The 18,906-nt window shown below is 36.1% G+C and overlaps 1 protein-coding gene across 1 annotated transcript in view; it reads right to left on the reverse strand.

Moving 5' to 3' along the window:
- The window catches only part of ZNF407 (zinc finger protein 407), a 355,740-nt gene that overhangs the window by 327,590 nt on the left and 9,244 nt on the right, over positions 1–18,906 (reverse strand). Inside the window, exon 2 of the mRNA XM_083359962.1 lies at positions 9,893–10,007. Within this exon, the coding sequence (XP_083216088.1) occupies positions 9,893–10,007 (115 nt within the window). The remainder of the gene's footprint in view (positions 1–9,892; positions 10,008–18,906) is intronic.

An 18,906-nucleotide genomic window follows, 5' to 3' on the forward strand; every position in this document is an offset into this window, starting at 1 on the left:
GCAGAAGAGTTGGCTGCATTATTTGACAGGATAAGCTGACAGCCTCAAGCAACTGATCTGAGATATCATGAAAGGGAAGGAAAGCTTTACATTATTTAATTTAGGGCTGTCCTTCTGTGTGTTTATTCGGGAATAGGGAGAAGTATTTGTGTATTTTTCTACTTTACAAACCAAAATAATTTGATTGACGTTAACTTTCATGCACCTTCGTTTGGGTAGAGAACCCAATTTACATTTCTGCTTTAGACAGTAAAATGTCTTCAGCCAGCTCAGGGCATATAATTATCCATATTTTTTCTTAATCTTGGTTATTCATAAATTCAGTTGTGAGCTGTGCTGAAATACTGTGTTAAAGTGATGTGCTTGGGTGAATGGGAAGAGAATGATGCAGCTCCTCTGAGTAATAATGGACTAATGTGCGGGGCTACTTCATGCTGGAAATCATCTACAAAGTGGAGGCAAGAGGTTTGTACCCTACATTACTATAGTATAACTTTGCTGAAAGAATTGATCGGTGTTTCATTTTATTTCCAAAACTATTCTACAGAACTTCCAATTAATATTTAAAGTCCATAGTTTGTTTTCCCATAGAAAATGGAAAAAGTTGTGTTGTTTATGCATCCAGAATGAAATTACTCAAAGTACTTAGAGTGAGTTAATTTGACTGTGCAAATATATATATTTTTGTGGTCATGAATTATACAGTTAGGAAGGAATAGATATGTACAAATAAGAAAGAGAAATCTGAGCAACTTGAAATACAAGTCTTTGTGTAGTGAACCACTACCTATCTTGTGGTAATAGCCTTGTCAATAGCTGTGTCCTAACAGACAATGCACTGTTAACTATTAACAACTATATGGCTTTGAATATTTGCAGATTTCTCCATTTTCATTTCTAACGGAATGCTTTCTTAAGCTCAGTAAAAACCAACACTTTTGTTGAAATACAGTTTTAAAAATAAACATATTTGGCCGAAGAGAAATTTATCTTCTATAACAGCGTTCCTCAACCTTTCCAGTTAGCAGGCTGGCATGGGGAGAGAGGTTGAAAGAGAGGATGGTTTTGTGCAAGGGGCAGATGCGCCCATGTCCGGGCATGCACAGCTTCATTTATGTGAGTGGAGGGCAGGTGTGCCCGCTACTCCATGCAAGTGTGGCTGCGAGCGGCTGCGCCTATTTGCGGCCTGGTTGCAAATAGGCCATTGCGCGGTAGTGGGCTGTGGCCCACAGGGTGGGGACACCAGTTCTAAAACATAGTGAGTTATTCTTTTTTAAAAAAAATCTGTTATTTTACGTGTAAACCCCCATTTAATAGTTGACCAATTTAATATACTCTGGTACCATGCAAACAAGCAATTTATAAGTGAAGAAGGCTTGAAAGAGAATAATAGGTACAACTTAGCACCTTGTTGAAATATTTTCAGATCTAGGTTTTTTCCATTGGACTCATTTAGCTATATCAGGGTGTTAATTAGACACAAATGCATCCATGTGCAACAATGGCATGATTCTATGAGACTGGAACTACATGAAGAAAATGAGAGGGAAAGAAATTATACCACAGGTCCTAATCAAGGCACAAACTATTTGATTTCTTCACTATGACCAATATCACTTGTATCTATTACAAAGTACAGAATTACAACGGCAATCAGAATACTTTACTCAAAAGTTTTGGAGGATTAAGCTCTTATATACTAACATTGCTTTCACAATCGACAGTACTATTTACAGTAAGTTCAGCATACTATTACTTTACCGGACTTAGCTAAAGGAAATGTTCCCTTTATTCCAAGGATATACAATGCTCCTGCTTCAGTCTTTTGGAAGATTTATAATTAATGCAACAAGAAAAACAGAGGAAGATGAAAAGATCTTGACTGTAATGTGACTGCTGCTTCTTTCTTTACAGTATCTTCTCAAATGTATTGCTGTCAATTAAATTGCTGTGTGATTTTTGTCTTTCAGAAAAATTACACAACTGTTCTTTTTCTCTGTTTTGACAATGCAGTGGGCAGAGAAGAGAGGAAGATTTGAAATTAAGTCATTCATGCAATTCTCTGTAGCAAAACCTAAAAAGATTCTAGTGCTATTTATTACTCTTCTAATTTGATCAATAATCCAAATATTCAGACAGATTATAAAATTGTTTCAACAGTAAAAACAACAAGAAAAATAAATAGAACAATATATTCACAAGTTGAATTGGAAGGATGTAAAGATAAAACTATGTATGAAATAAATTTGCTTCCTTGTTAATTACATCGCAAATACTTAAAAATTAAGTTTTTTCCCTTCCCATACCCAACCTCTTCAAATACCACTATATAAAAGACAAACTTGCCCTTATCACAAATCTTCCATTTTCCTGAACTTTTATGCAATGCTCTTTATTTATTTATTGGCTTTCTCACTTGTTAAAAGCACACAACTCTCCTAATTTCAAGCCAAAGGCTCATTTTCTATTTTCTCTCTCTTGTCTACCTGAAAAGCTAAAATAAATTTATTGAAAACAATCCCTTCTTGCTTAAATGATCGATCCTTTTAAAACTTCTTATTATCTTTTTAACTTGCTTTCATCCTTTCTGTTTCCTACATATCACAGATGCTGCTATGAGCATATAATCAGCTGTTTTGTGCCAAAAGTTATCCACTGAGACAAAAAGGCAATGAAGATTGTTTTAACCCGAGTAAAATTTCATTGAGGTTTCCTCTTCAACCCAGTTGAATTGCTTAATGCCCAGAACAGAGTTCGGGGGGGGGGGGGGGGGAGAACTGGTTGTTTCTGTAACTACCCATAGTCCCTCTACTCACGGCTAGTACAAAGTGAAGAAAAGATGCCTGCCACATTGAGAACTTGCACTACGGACTGAACTGAATAGCAAAATCTAAGAAATCTTTTCATTTATCTACTGCTGTGATTTCATCTTACCAACCATAACCAAAACTAAGATGGGAATGGAAAACAGGGAAGATGTTATAGACAGGGACTAGTTAAGAGATCGCTGTCAAACTTTTTCATTCCTTTCCTTTCTTTCTCACAAGACTAATATCATCTTTCAGCTGGAAAGCACTGGGAAACTGCTATTTTTTATTATTATAAAATGATAAAGTACCATAGTGAAGATGCAACCAAATTCTCAAATATGTAAAACTGAAGTTATGGAACTTTGCGCTACTGTGCATGACAATTCTATCTCCTGCCTCTCAAATAGTTAAACTTTTTTAGTTGTTGTTAAAAAAAATATCATTCCTGCCATTTTTTAAATTAAAGTACTGAGGTAGCAACCAGATCAGATTTCTTAGGTAGTGCCCTTGAGGGTCAGAGGCCATTGTTAAAACACAGGAAGCCAACTGGTACCTTTTGCTGACTTAATTTGGGAAGTGCAAATTTTCAGGACTAGATGTTTAAAAATAAGCACTTAAAGATAATGCTTGTGTAGTACGCTGTAACTATCTTTAGATATACCCATAAATTAAAGCTGGGCAATGATTCATTTACTATGCTGCCTGGGTCAGACACTTAAAAATATAGGCAGGGTACCATACAGCACATCCTTCTTCTAAATACTTGCCAATGAACATGTTTTCTAAAGCATGTAGCATTTTCTAGCCAAGGATTCTGACTCTTCACCAGATCAATGTTTAATCTGATGGGAAAAGAGTGTAGCATAAAATGGAGCATAAATTCAGCCAAGTCCACAAAAAAAGTCTAAATTGTTACCTGCTCCATCATTGAGACGTACTATCAGGATTTCGTACAATTGAATAGATAATACATTTTTCTTGGCGAAAAGGAAGAGAAATCTCATCTTCCTGGAATAGGAATACCTAATTACAATAAATTCTATAGCAATGGCAACCTAGTAAGCTATATTTTAACAGTCATTTCTATTTTATTAAATACTAGTCACGTTCCTTGCAACAATCGTTTCTATGATTCAATAATGTATTCTGTTTTTCAGAACCATTCTGGTACACATACACATAAGAAATGCCTCTAGAAGACACAGTAGTTGTTCTAGGTGGCACATACATCACAATCACATAGCTACGTGCATCTTTATAATTGCAGTTTGAAAGTGCATTGCATCGGATTATATATAGTGGAGGTATAAGAATAAATCACCAGTAGTGTCCTTAACTCAAATACAAACATATATTCAGTTAAGTATGTACTCTTCATATCTTTTCACTTCAGCAAGTCCAACAAAAGCACTGTCATAACTCAACTGAAGTAAGGTGGTTAAAAATACGCTTTTCATACAGCATTACAACTAGGAGTTGGCCTTGACTTTTCTGCTTCATTTGCCAAACTGGACACTAGTGAAGCATACTGATAGCTATTCAATAGGAAGATCTTTATGGCACTTCTGCAGTTCTGTTCATGTCTTAAACAAAAACCAATTCATGTAAGCCCACCCTCCAAAAACTCCAAGTCCTTACACAGCATCTAACATTAGATGTGGCAGTAATAGCAACAGATGATCAGAGAAGAGTAAAGTATATTAAAATGGTACTCTGTAGTAGAAAAATACTGGATTATATCTATTTTAAGGAAGCAAACTTTTGCTAGAAAATAGAACTCCCTGTTCTTCCCTTTGCCATCCCTAAATACATACCTATCCCAGGGGTTCTACAGTAGAGTTAATAAAATCCACAATCCATTCAACTAGAAAAACAATGTCATCAGCGAAAAAATACTATATGGAAACACAGTTCAGTTTATTTTCCATCATTAGCAAACAAAAAGAGAAAGCAATTTACACATATTGTCTTAGCATATGTACTTCAAACATTTCTCAAAAAAGGTTAGTCAAAATATGATTTAATAATGGAATATATTATTATCAGCATGATATTTTTCTTTGTTGATTATGAGCCAAATTATCATGGGATCTACTCTAAAGGTGTCTTCTCTATACTGTGAATATTTCAGATTATTGAAGCCACAGAAAGTCTGTTTTACTTTGTTGCTTCAGCATTGTTTTATTTGGATAAAGCTGTGGATATGATGTGTGTAATTAATTTTTCAGTCAAAAATGTGATTCCATGCTACATTTGATTATTTAAATATAAAACAGCTTTAGTTCTCTGAGCCAACCAAAAATAGTGATTTTAATTTATTCCTGCTGCCTGCAATTACTCACAACCATGTATTTTTAAATATTTCCAGCCTATAAAAATTACTAATTTTTGCCACTTGTGTTTATCTGCCTTTAGACTTTGATTTGGATAAATTAAGCTCTCAAGTGTTCCTTGCTTTATGAAACGCTGCATGTTGTACACTTCAACACAAATAAATGACTTCTACCATTAGAGGTTTAAATAATGTAATGTATTTCATGCTCAGCCTGAAGCGGGATTCCAATGAGGTTGCTAATGCACGTAATGATTAAGTGTAACTCAAATACTAACTGTGTTGTTGAAAACATGACAGGCAATAATTTGGTCTATTATATTCTGCCATTTAATTGCCTAGTACAGACATTCTCTGACACTTTATGAAGCAATGATTTACAATTATTCAAGCTGCAAAGGTCAGAAAGTGACATTATAATCATCTACACAGAGATCCCTTCTAAAGCACAAAAAAATAGGTAATACCACACAAAAATAGTTTTAACTGAAGTTTCAACTTTCTATTTAAAGATTTTTCATAGCCTTAGAACAAACAGTTCACTTACAATACCATTAAGACATATTTAAAATCCAAAAGCACATCTCCCACTCTTCCTAATATTGTTTAAAAATGAATGCTCTTTGTTCTTCAAAGACAACACTAAACATGCTTTTTCTTATTATTTTGTTGATCTATGGATCCACAGCCAAAAAAACCTGAAACTAACTCTAAAAAAACATGACAAAACAAAGAGTGAGAGCAAAATACGTAACACTGTGGATGCGGTGATTTTGCCTCACTTTCAGGCAAGTTTTTTTTAATTATCTATGCAACATTGTCAAAATTCAGTAATTCCTAGGAATCCTTTAAAAATAAATACTATAAAAGGCACATTCATAAATTCACTGGCAAAAGTGCTACGATCAAACTTCAAAGGAAGTTTAATGTTTAGAAGATATGTGAGGTAATGCACAATAGGTAATACACAGACACAAAAGAAATGGAAGCCACAGGCATGTTACAAAAATTGGAAATGTATGTGCTTCAGTTAATGTTTAATATTTAATATTTGCATTTGTATACCGCCCTTTCCCTGAGGACTCAGGGCGGTTTACAGGGAATTAAAAATCAAAACATACAAAAGTTAAAACCAATTAAAAAGCATTAAATCACCCTGTACATTAAAACCCCAGTTAAAATTTTCTCCTCAGCCTGGGCCCGAGAGCTCAAAGAGCCAGGTCTTCAGGCCCCGGCGGAATGATCGGAGGTCGGGAGCAGTCCTCAACTCTACCGGCAGCTGGTTCCAGAGGGCAGGCGCTCCCACTGAGAAGGCCCTATCCCTGGGTGTCACCCGCCGGCAATCTCTCACCGGCGGAACCCTGAGCAGACCCTCCCTGTGAGAGCGCACTGGGCGAAGGGCGTTTGATGCCGGCAGCAGGTGTTCCCTCAAATAACCCGGACCCAGGCCATGTAGGGCTTTATAGGTGATAACCAGCACCTTGAATTTCACCCGGAGGGCAACCGGAAGCCAATGCAGCTCGCGGAGTAGAGGTGTTACATGGGAGTATCGGGAGACCCCCATTACAACTCGCGCGGCCGCATTCTGCACCAGTTGAAGCCTCCGAGTGGTCTTCAAGGGCAGCCCCATGTTCAAAATATATAACCATTTCTTAATGTAAATATGTATTTTCACACATTACAAGAATGTGTAAGGTAAGCATCTAGGTTGATTTCAAATTATTAACATTTTTAATGTTAATTTTTTTCTAACCTTTTCACCTACTGATTTATTTATCTCACTTTAATAAAACTCTTAGAATTGAAGGAGTTTCTTTAGTAGCCTTATATTTCAAGCAAAAGTATGAAAAAGTAGATGCATTTCTGAAATCATGAGCAATTCATTGCTTTTAAAATCTCAAAACTGCAAGCTAAGCCTTTTTTCTCATTCCAACGCACAAGTTTTGCAAGCATAACTATTTGAAAACCAATTTAAGTTTGCTAATCTTAGTGTAATCAACAACTTCATGCCCAGACTTCTGAAAATTAAATTTAAATAGGTAGCAGTTGGATACTCGCTGAAAACAGATCCCTTCTCAAACCAGGGATGCATTTTTCATTTATGAACATAATGCAAAGGAAAACAATCGCCACGCATCTGCTGACAAGGAAATGAGTAGCAGACGGTTTATTTCAAATGCTGAAAGATTAGTAGCTTCCAATCTCCATAGCAAAGTATTTCTACAGTGCAGCTGGAAAAAATTAAATTTAGATTTGAAACAATAAAAGCAACATGCAAAAGCAGTGCTGTGCTTCCTCCATGTTTGATGTTAACTACAGCGTATAAAATCTCTTAATTTTTACCATCACTTCCCCAAAATTCTTCACCTTCCGATTCAGCTCAGCATTACATTTCAAGGCAATCAAATGATATCTTCCATTTGTAATGATTCATAATCTTGCACAGACAATTCACATGTCCAAACAGATTATGTAACCACTGGAAAAATTATTTAACCTTCTATCTAATGGAAAGCTTGTCCGATGAATCTAAATGACAGAACAGAATCTTAACTACTGAAGAAAAGAAAACACAGTATAGGATCTTCTGTTTGTGACAAAATTACCAAGTTAATGTTCCTGAAAGATCACTTCACCTCTTAAAACATGATTTTTTTAAAAAAGGTAAATTTATAGCAATTAAAGCTAATGAAGGAATGAAGCATGAGCTGCTTATGTTCGGGAACTAATAGGTCCACTGAGCATTTCTAAGATTATTTAGCTATCAATGATAATGAATTGACATTGTCAGTGGTTTTACTGTACCAGCTCTAAACTGCTGCTAATATGCTACTGATTGCTAGCTTTTTTATACTGCCATTTTTAAATCTACCTACTAGCCTATTCTTATAGCAAAAATATAGCACATATTTCCTCTTTGCCACACACACTAATAGTGGCAGAGTTATTTAGTTGAAAGTGCAAATACCCTATCCTCTCTTTTTTAAAACCCATTATACTTTATTACAGTTTTGCTAATCCACTCACTGTTAATGGACTAACATTTACGGTGTATCTCAGACTAAACTGTATTATTATTTCAATTGCAACAGAAGACCTATCTGAAGTAGGTTTTGGAGTATCTTTCTCATTAAATATGTAAGGCTACTTTGACAACTTTGACATGTATTTAAGTGTCAAAAAAGATGACTTCTCAAACAATAAAAAGCAGTTTCTTTTAAGATATTCACAATGTAGTCCTTCACACATGAGAATAAGCTAATTACAAAGAGTTACAACCATAATTTAAAATGGTTTGCCAATTCTGATCCACCATTCCCACTATCCATACAGAAGCAAATCCAAGTTCCATTTTCACTTGCCTATTAAATATCAGATAAATGGTGGCTTACTCACAGACCCTGTATGCACAGAACTATTAATCATATCACAAAATAGATAGCTACCCACACACAGTAGTTGTGAATATATTTGTTACCCAAGGACCAGAGGATAGTCCTCTGTTACTTTACAGTGACAACTTTCATATCAATTTCCTCTGTGTTTGCAAGTAATTTGGTCAGCAACTGTCCAGTGCTTCTTCCCGTCAGATAATCACACCACTCTTGTCAGTTTAATGTGCTATTTTTGTGAGAAACATTTGCCTCTAGTGAAAAGCATTCCAATTTTCTTTTGAATATTGCACTCACTTTGTTCTGCTAAGAGGTTTAATTGCAAGAGCTGACACGACCAAACTCCAGCTGAAAAATATCCTTAACCACTCACTTTATCATTTTGGTGGGCATTCACTGAACCAACCCCAAACTTTACACTAACCATCAGGCCCTCTCCAGCAACTTAAAATGTTTTGAAAAAAGCATTTCATGCAGCACATATATTAGCTAATTTTTAGCATAATAATATTAAAATACTTTTTTAATAAGAGCACAATAGTAAAACCCACCTCTGAATGTCCTACACCCATACTATATATGCCGTGGCATTTGAAAACCTTTTAAACATTTCTGCTAAATTAATTAGCTTTGGATTAAAGAGTTTCAGGATCCGCCATTTTAAATGCAATATAGCTGAAGTTCAATTAAACATTATGAATGGTCCATGTGATGAAATAACCATTAGGAAAGAAAGAAAAATGGGGGCATTTTTAAAACAAGATGCCTCTGATTATGTGCCCATATCGATGTGTGGGAATAGATAAAAAAATCTTTAGAAAGTATTCTTCTATCTCCTGTAATACGAAAACATAGAAACACATAGTTCTAGAACCAAAACAATACATACGTAAGACAAACATGGATGGCACATGAAAACACAGACTACACTGAAGACTATATTTTTTTAAACACATACGCACATACTTTACACGTGTATCTCTCTCTCTCTCTCTCTCTCTCTCTCTCTCTCACACACACACACACACACACACACACACACACACACACACCTTTAAAAGGAAATTTACAGTTCTCCCTGGCAATGTGAATGAACATCCTATAATTTAGTCAATTTACAGATTACAGGTTCAAATTGACCTTGTAGCCCATAAAATTGCTCATCTGCGGTACTGGATTAGAAGTAGGAAAAGAATGTCATAACTGTATTTAAGGAATTTACCATAACAATGGGAAAGAGGATATGCATGCATAATTTTAGCCTCTCTTGCTCACATTCCCTCTTTGAACGCTGAAACAATGCATAGCCTGCACTCCTTTCCTGCTAACCAAAGGAGGAACTATTTCAATTTACTCACCCACAGATATGACACTTGTATTCCCTCATCCCAAGGTGCCTCTTGACATGGTTTCTGGCATCTCCTAGTTGAGCTGTTGCAAAATGGCAAATCTTGCACTTGAATGGCTTTGATCCTGAGTAAAAATTTAGCATAAAGAAAATTAGAAGCTGAATTAGAATATTATATTACCCTTGGATAAAGAAATCACCATTTGTGGGAGACAAAGCCATTAAAAAAAACTTTAAAGGTAAGTGTAGAACCCCCCCCCCATTTAATCTGTTTTAAGAATCTTTCTTAGCCCCTCAAAGAAAAATGCCTATTGCATACATTTATAACTCCAGGGATACTATTAGGATATTTCTCATTAAATATACTTGCAAGAGTTCAAATACAAAAGTTAAGCAAGAAAGGGGTTTCATTAACAGACACTGTATCAATAATTAGAAGATGAGATACTCTGAAATATTGAAACAAAAGTTGTTCCGTAGAAATTGTCCATTATGAAATGGCCTGGATTTCAGATATCACCAGCTGAAGCTTGACACAGTTCATTTCAGTAGGTTCTAATTACAGTTTCTACAGAACTGTACAAATCTCATTATTATTATTAAGGTGGAAGACTTAAAAATACATCAAAAATGCTCAAGTAGCTTAACTAGCCTGCTATAGCAATTCCCAGAAATCTGAGCCGATGTGACTACATCATTGCACTCCAAATAAAACTGAAGGATATTTGCTTGGGGAGGGCTGATTTGGACTAATAAGTAGAACTGTCTGAAGTTCTAATATACAGAGAGGTTTTGACAGTCAAAGTAAATTATAAAAATGGCCTTTAAAGTGTTTAAAATAATTATGTGAATCAGCACTTAGTGAACATCCATATGTTCATCTGATTATTTCAATTCTCATTAGAAATCACATACACTTTTTTTCTCCTGAAGACCACAATTGTTGCTAAAATATAGTAGGTGGAGGAATAGAGTAGGTGTTGAAGTCCAATGTGTCTCAAGTTTTCCTAATATGCAAATGCCATTTTTAGACTTGGCCATGTTCCACGAGGCTTTTTTTAAAAAGTGGCACTATTGAAAGTTATCATGAAAACTTTGGCCATGCCTGTACAATATCAAAGACTATATTGGGGTCCCCAACTCCCGATCTGTGGACCGGCATTGGGCTGCAGCATGCCAGAAACCAGGCCACGCAAACAAGTGAAGTCCCATCCATGGGATGCAGGCAGGACACAAAACCATGTTCCCTCTAATCTGCGGAAAAACCTCTCTCCACAGAACCGGTCCCTGATGTCCAAAAGGTTGTGGGCATGATGAATGAAATAGTTGTAACTAATAACAGGTTTTTTAAAAAAATTCTTCACGCATTTAAGTAACTGTCTTATTTTGTTGTGCCCTTTCTGGCACAAAATAACATCTTAATATTGCTATTCTTGCAGAAGAGACACAGGAAGAATGATACATTTCTATTGCAATGACATGAAGTATATGAATATATGGTGAATAAAATATTATGTCTTGATCACTGTTTTATAGTTTAAATTTATGATTATTCTGAAAACTGGAGGTATTGACATTTGGGCTATTATTTATTTAAGGAACAAATTTAACTGGCTAGAACAGACTAAAGAATTATAGATATCCATCACGACACAAACAGGCAAAATTGTCTTGTTCTTTTGTAAAGCAATTAGTCCAAGAAAACAATAAAATAAAATTGCATATTGTAATTTAAGATGGCTTTACAACCAAACTGAGACAATTATGTTATCACAAAAATGCAGTCGTTAAACCTGGCAGGTATCAGTACTGCACTAAGTGGTAACACATTATTTTAAAGTATTCTTTGACCCTTTCCAACTTTTAAAAGAGCAGCAAATCTCTATATCCATAAATCCCAGAAATGAAGTTAAGTGTAAGTGCAATATGCTCACAGATACTTCATATTATGTTTGGGATATGTTTTGTGAAGAACTTCTTCCAATATAGTTAAGCATAATATGAAATATGGGATCTTTAATAAATATACATAAAAGAGTTCGGGTAAGAAAAATGTTACAGTACATCATACTTGATCAATGATCCCTTCTGTGCCCTTGAACACACAATAGCCTCAAAGAAGACTTTGTTTAAATTGAGGATCTCGGTTAAAAAAAAATTTAAAGTCTTAAATTTCAATCTAATTCTCAAAAGCTGACAAAAATGAAGCATTTAATTTTAATCTTCTCACAGAAATAAAAAGTCAACAGTACTAAGCACAGGCAGACAAGGTTGAATATTTCACAGTTCAATGACAATGAAGCCAGATCTCTTAATACTTCCATTTCTACTGTTCAAACTAGATGTAAAATATATTTAGCACCTGAACAGTTATATCTAGTCAGCTTTATATGTTTAAATGTCAAAAGCAAGTTGAGTTTGCAGTGAGCAGGAATCACACTGAATCAATCATGCCAGAACATCAAGTTTATTTAAATTGTAATGATAAAATTGAATTAACCATTAATTTGCTAGTATTTTGTATCTTCCGTGCATCCTGTAAAGAGGCCAGTGAAAATAAAACCATTTAAGTTTCTGTGTCCATATTAAATACAATATAAAGGTTTAATTTATCAGTTAGATTTAAAAGTAACACCAGCTGCCTGCAATTAGTGCAGGTTCGCATCCCACCAGGCTCAAGGTTGACTCAGCCTTCCATCCTTCCGAGGTAGGTAAAATGAGGACCCAGATTGTTGGGGGCAATTAAGCTGACTTTGTAATAATGCCGCTTGGGGGAGGTGTGAAAGCCCTAATAAGCAGGCTTATACATAGAAAGAAGGCTACTGCTAAGTTTGTAAGCTGCCCTGAGTCTTCGGAGAAAGGCGGGATATAAATGGAATTTTTTTAAAAAAGGTTATATAATGCTAAAATTGTAAGCAGCACGTAGATGTTCATTTTTTTTCATAAAAAAATGCTTCCAGATTTAATCCCTTGTTCCTTTGCTTATTTCTCTAATTACACAAGAGTAGACCGCACTTTGGGGCTAATAGGCACAATATTGAATGTTGAAGGTATATCATGCCTATTCATAAAAAGACTGCCACGCAGGGTAACTTCTATGCTCACAAAATGGCCACTATGGGTTCTGTCAAGCTTTTGTACTGTGGATAACTGGAAAACCTGATCTCTCCGTTCCACATTCCCAACAATATACCAGCAAATTTGACTGCAACAATTAGACAGCCATTAATAGTAAGACATTTTGCATCTAACAGCACACAAGAAACCTGATCTGTTCATTAATCCTAAAAGTTCACATCTTTAACCTCCATCCTCTGCCTTTCCAAGCCAAAAGATTGAATAATAATTCATTAAATTTATATACTGCTCAGTTCAAGGAGATTCAGGATATTACATATCCTGAAAATATTCAGAAGTTAAAAAAGATTTAAACATTTACTGAGGTGCTGGAATTGTATAGGTAGAAAATATGGAAGGAGAGCAGCTGAGCTTGCCATGGAAGATCCCAAGGGGGACAATTATGGTGATGGGTTTTGTTTTACTTTTTTATTGTTTTATTATTGTTTCATCTATTGGTTTTATTGTTATTGCAAGTTGCCCAGAGTTGCTTAAGATGGGCAGCCATGTAAACCTTTTAAATAAATAAGTAAAAACCAAAAGTGATACTCAAAACATAACAATGGCACAAGACAAATGAATAATGATGGAAAAAGTGATACTCAAAACATAACAATGGCACAAGACAAATGAATAATGATGGAAAAAGTGATACTCAAAACATAACAATGGCACAAGACAAATGAATAATGATGGAAAAGAAAACAAGTCCAGAGGGGAGCAAAAAGAAAGGAGCGTCAAAGGCCTGGGTGAAGAGCCAGGCCTTTAAAGGCCTTCAAAATATCAATAGGCTGGGATCCATTTAAATTTCAGGGGGGAACCTCATTCCACAGGGTAGGCACTGCTATAGAAAAGGCATACTGCGGGGCTCCCAATAGATACTGTTTGATTGATGGGACCTGGAGCATGCCAACCCCACCAGATCAAATCCGACAGGCAGATACTATGGGAAGCAGATGATCCCTCAAGCAATCAAGCCCTACCCTATGTAAAAAGTGTGTGTGTGTAGATAGAGGCAGTAGGTAGAGATGATAGAGATAGAGATGATAGAGACAGAGATACAGAGATAGAGAGAGCTATATAGGCTCTCACAATATATTTAAATTTTAAATGGATATAGATAAACAGTAAACATCTACCACAAAATAAGCTGATGAAGTTCTTCCTATACAACTCCTCTAAGCTTTCTAGATGCTTTCCTATCATCCTTTTTTCTGTTCAGGGATATGCATTTGACATTGGGAATTCACTCTTCATCCAAGGTTTGCAAAGGTCCCCTCACATGATTTTAGACGATTTTAAATATAGTTTTATTATACTGGATTTCAATTCCAGATTTTATTGGCATCCATCTCAAGAGAGGATTGATTTATTTTTCTGGATGTACTGTTATTGTTTCATTTTTATTGTTGCACTTATAATTTTAACTTGGGTTTTAACCTCTTGAGTTAGGGGGAGTATAAAAATTGTCAAATCACTTCCACACAATGCACCAAGCTGCAGCTTTTCATTGTTTTCCTCTTGTATGCTTCTGTCATCCAGAGGTTTTAAGTAAAAGCAGTGCTAGATGATAACACTTTGCTTTCCATTGTACGGTAGGAGCCTGGTGGGTGCCAAAGAAGACAGCAGTGGGGCAGAGAGATGTTCAGATACATTGTACTGCCCATTTGTGGACTGCACAGTAAATTTGTGATAACTTCACTTTTTACCCCATATGGTATTCTCTGTAAGTGACTGCTTTCCCCAGAGCATCATTTTTCCATTCAACTGGCAGGCTTAAAAATACCAAGAAGTTGGGTATAAAGGTGGACACCAAAGAACATAGGGATCTGCCAACAATGCTATAGTATCTAAAATAAACATATATTGTACACCTTACTTATTAATGTTAGTTACTGATCTTCATTATTAAGGTGCAGGGCTGATTTTTATGTATTGAACAGAATCAGAATATTGATGGAAATGCTTCCATAAAAGCAAAATGGATTCATTTTTTGTTCAGTATGTTATATGACAAACCACTGCTGAAAGTAACAGGATTTTCAGTTTGGATATATAAAATCCCAGGGACAAAATGCTTACAAAAAGCATAAATATTGCATTATATAAATAAACCTACAGTATAAATCTTTGCCATTACTGGTATTCAAAACTTCCAAAATGCATGTATAGTGAAAACTCCCAACTGTGGTTGATCATTTACATTATCTGTTCCTTGCTGTACTTTACTCCTATTTCTTCTCACCTCTTAAATCAAGCCAAAATCCTTTTGTTATCTCTTAGATAACATGCCTTCTTACTGAACTCATTGGATCAATACCATTCAATTCAACACTGCTTTCCAGTCCATAAGCGAAATCAAATTTTTTTACTAAGTCGTAGTAAAACCATTATAATCCATTTTCCCATGCTACTTTCTCCCTGCCATCACTTTTGTTTTGGCATTCTGGTTTGTAGTTTAGCTTATCTACACAACCTCAATGCAAGACTTAGATAACTCCAGCTTCAATAGCAAAAAGCAAATTATTAACAAGCTTATGAGAATATGCATCTCTAAAACCTTTGAAGAATGGTCCAAAATCTTCTTTGTCAAAGGATACACTCCAAACTGGGCAAAGTCTTGATCCACTAAGCAAGAAAGAGGATTGTTTAAGGAAATGAAGGCATAAAATTCTAGTTTTGCCACTTAACACTGCCAAATCAAAAATGTGAGGTGAACAGAAACATAATTGGCTCCATCCAATTTGGCAGTTGATCTGTGGCCCTGGGCTCCACTTTTTGCACTCTTGCCTTATAATATAATGGAAATCATCACCATCCTCATCCTCATCATCAATTTGAATGTTCAATTGACTGAGATGCATGTCTAATGAATATAATAACAACAACAACAAAGAATTTTGGGATGCATTTGACATTCATAATAAGATTCATGCTCAGACAATTATAAAAATATGTAAGAGATCAATCCAGACCTCCATGCAGAAAGTAAGTCCATGAGATTCTCTCATTTTAACAGAAGGAACCTCTGTTCTAGTACCAGCCAAAGTGGCCATAGATCATCCTATACAAGGGATGAACTTCCATTTGAAGCTGTGTCAAAAGATAATCCTCTAATTGGCAATATCCTCTGTCTGAAGGGCTTTCTGGTCCAAATTTATTTAAAAGAATCCATTAGTAAGGATTCTTTTACTGTCTGCTAAAGATAGTTGGACAGGAAATTGGCCAGTCACACTATGATAAAGCATAAAATTTGAATTTGAGTTATAGTAATTATTTGTATGTGTGCATTATTTGTACACACACACACACACACACACACACAGAGAGAGAGAGAGAGAGAGAGAGAGAGAGAGAGAGAGAGAGAGAGAGAGAGAGAGAGAGAGAGAGAGCGAGCAGTGTGCTATTGTGATGAAGGTGATAAAGTGGGAAGACCCATAGTTTCCCCTTAGTCATATAAACAGATTGGATAACTAGACTGGGAAATCAAAAAAATTCTACTTACCAACCAGCTTGGACCTGGTAGATTACAGTCTACAGTTTGCATTGAAAAGACTTTCATCTTGCAAAAGACTGATTTGGGCTGATGACAATAACACATATACACAGCAATACTATAGATATCATACAAACTGTTTTGCCTTTTTTGTGCATGTGATTTCTTTCCTCGTTTTCACAAAGTAGTACTGTGATAACAGCCAGGAAAAAAAATAGCAGACAGGAGAAAAAAAACTCTTCCAAGATTAAACTAGTAGTGTATTTAATCAATCATCTCAATAACGTGGAAGCTGCTTTCATCCAACTATCCAGATATAATGAGATCTTCCTATCTATATATGGAGTAGGATTATCTTTCATACATGACTACTTTCCTATCAGACAATTAAATGGAGACAAAAGCTGAACAGGGTATTGTCCTCAGGATTTTCTTGGCCTATACTAGAAGTCTCTCAGCAGTGATTTACGGATATAATTCTTTGAAAAGCATGCATAAGGCAAGATCTATGAAAGAAATCCAGCAATGGCCATGCACAAGCCTTATTTAAAGTACTTAAAGTACTTAAATTAAATACTTATTTAAAGTAGAACCCAGGTTCAATTCTCAGTCCTTTTTATCCTGCCTGAGAAGCAACAGGTCGGGAGCCTCATCCTTGTAGCAAGGAGGGGTAGCTAACTCCCTGTCCCTTTTTATTGTAATATTCTGTTTTCCTCTCAGGCTGTTTGCTTCTGGCCTTGCCAGATCCAGTCTTCCCATTTGCAGAGTCTTGGGAACGGGATCCCAAACCATGGAGCTTAAGAGAAGAAAGAGTTCCTACATAAAAGGAGAGAGGGAGATCACTCTTCCTTTATAAAGGCTGCTCTGAACAATAGTAAAAGCCATGTCAGTAATCATTTTCTTCACTTAGTTCTTATTTGTTTCGGTTTGTGTTTATGGGTACAGTAGCAGTAAAATCTCCACTAGAACCATGCCAGACTTTCTGAATAAGCATTCATTGTGAATGCCACTTGTAGCCTGGCATCTCAAATTTATCAGTCAGATTCCTTGTAATAAAGGATTCCCCCCCCTAGTTCAATCCCCACCTGCAGCATAACTACAAAGCGATCACATCATGGGGGCAATTAAGAATTTAGAAAACGTGGGTACCATGCTAAAATGGGTTATTATTCAAATAATTTTGTTTTAAAGTTACTGAATGCCAAACATGCAACTTAAAGAGATGAATCTTCATTACATTAATATTTCTGCTCAGAACAGCCATAATCTATTTGTGACTCCAGAGGATAAAGTAAACAAGGAGGACACAGGGATTCATGACTGCATTTTCAGAATACGATTGTTAATTAGACATACGTGACCTGTTTGAATTGGAAGCTTAAAAGTCTTCCACCTGTAACAGTTATTTTGCTTTTCTCTACATTTTCTCATTTTCACTTGTCTAATGAATAATGGGCTTCTTTATTACCTAGTATTATAGTTGCACAGATGACTTCAAAATCTGATGCTGGAGTTTTAATCCACATTGGTGCATAACATTCTCCTTTGGTGTCTCAAGGTTAGTGACCAAAACCAATTTCTTTCTTTATAGAACTGCATTCAGCATGTCGAAGATGGGAGGAAACACTACATAAAGCATTCAGCAAATTTTAAAAAAATTCTGGCATCATGAGCTGGCAATGGGGTGGGGGAACAGAGTTTGTGCTGATTTTCCTCTTTCATTTGGAGCCAGTCCCAACTGGTATTAATAGGGAGCAAGAGATCCAGTCCATGACTCTGTTTTGTGGAGTGCCACAGGGCTCAATACTCCCTCCACTCCTCTTTCACATCTACATGAAACCCCTGGGTGAGATCATCCATTGCCATAGGATGAGGTACCATCACTATGTACAAACCTAGGTGTGCATCTACATCCTGGGTGAGGTAAGTGATGCTGTGGATGTCTTTTCATGGTGGTTATAAGCTGTGGGGATCTTAATGGGAAACAACAGGCTTCAGCTGAATCCTGGTAACATGGAGTGGTTGTAGGTAGGAGGCTCCCCTGTATCTGGGGATTTACCAGCTTTGTTCTTAGATGGGGGTACATAATCTGGGGATCCTCCTGGACTCACAACTCCTGCTCGGGAGGCAGGTGAGAACCATAGCTAGGAAGGTCTTTGCTCAATTTATGTGCTAGTTATACCCTTTCCTGGATCAAGAAGTTCTTTTTCAGTCACTCATGCCCTGGTCATCTCCTGTATGGACTACTGCAACATGCTCTACATAAGGGTGCCCTTAAAGGGTACATGAAAGCTACAACTGGTGCAGAATGCAACAACACAAGCAGTCTTGGGTGCCTCTAGGGTTGAACAGGTAACAATTCTGCCAGTTTGCTTCTGAGTCAAACGTCATGGCATGGGGCCAGTTTATCT

This window comes from Vipera ursinii, assembly GCF_947247035.1.
Source record: "Vipera ursinii genome assembly, chromosome: 3".
Lineage (NCBI taxonomy): Eukaryota > Metazoa > Chordata > Lepidosauria > Squamata > Viperidae > Vipera > Vipera ursinii.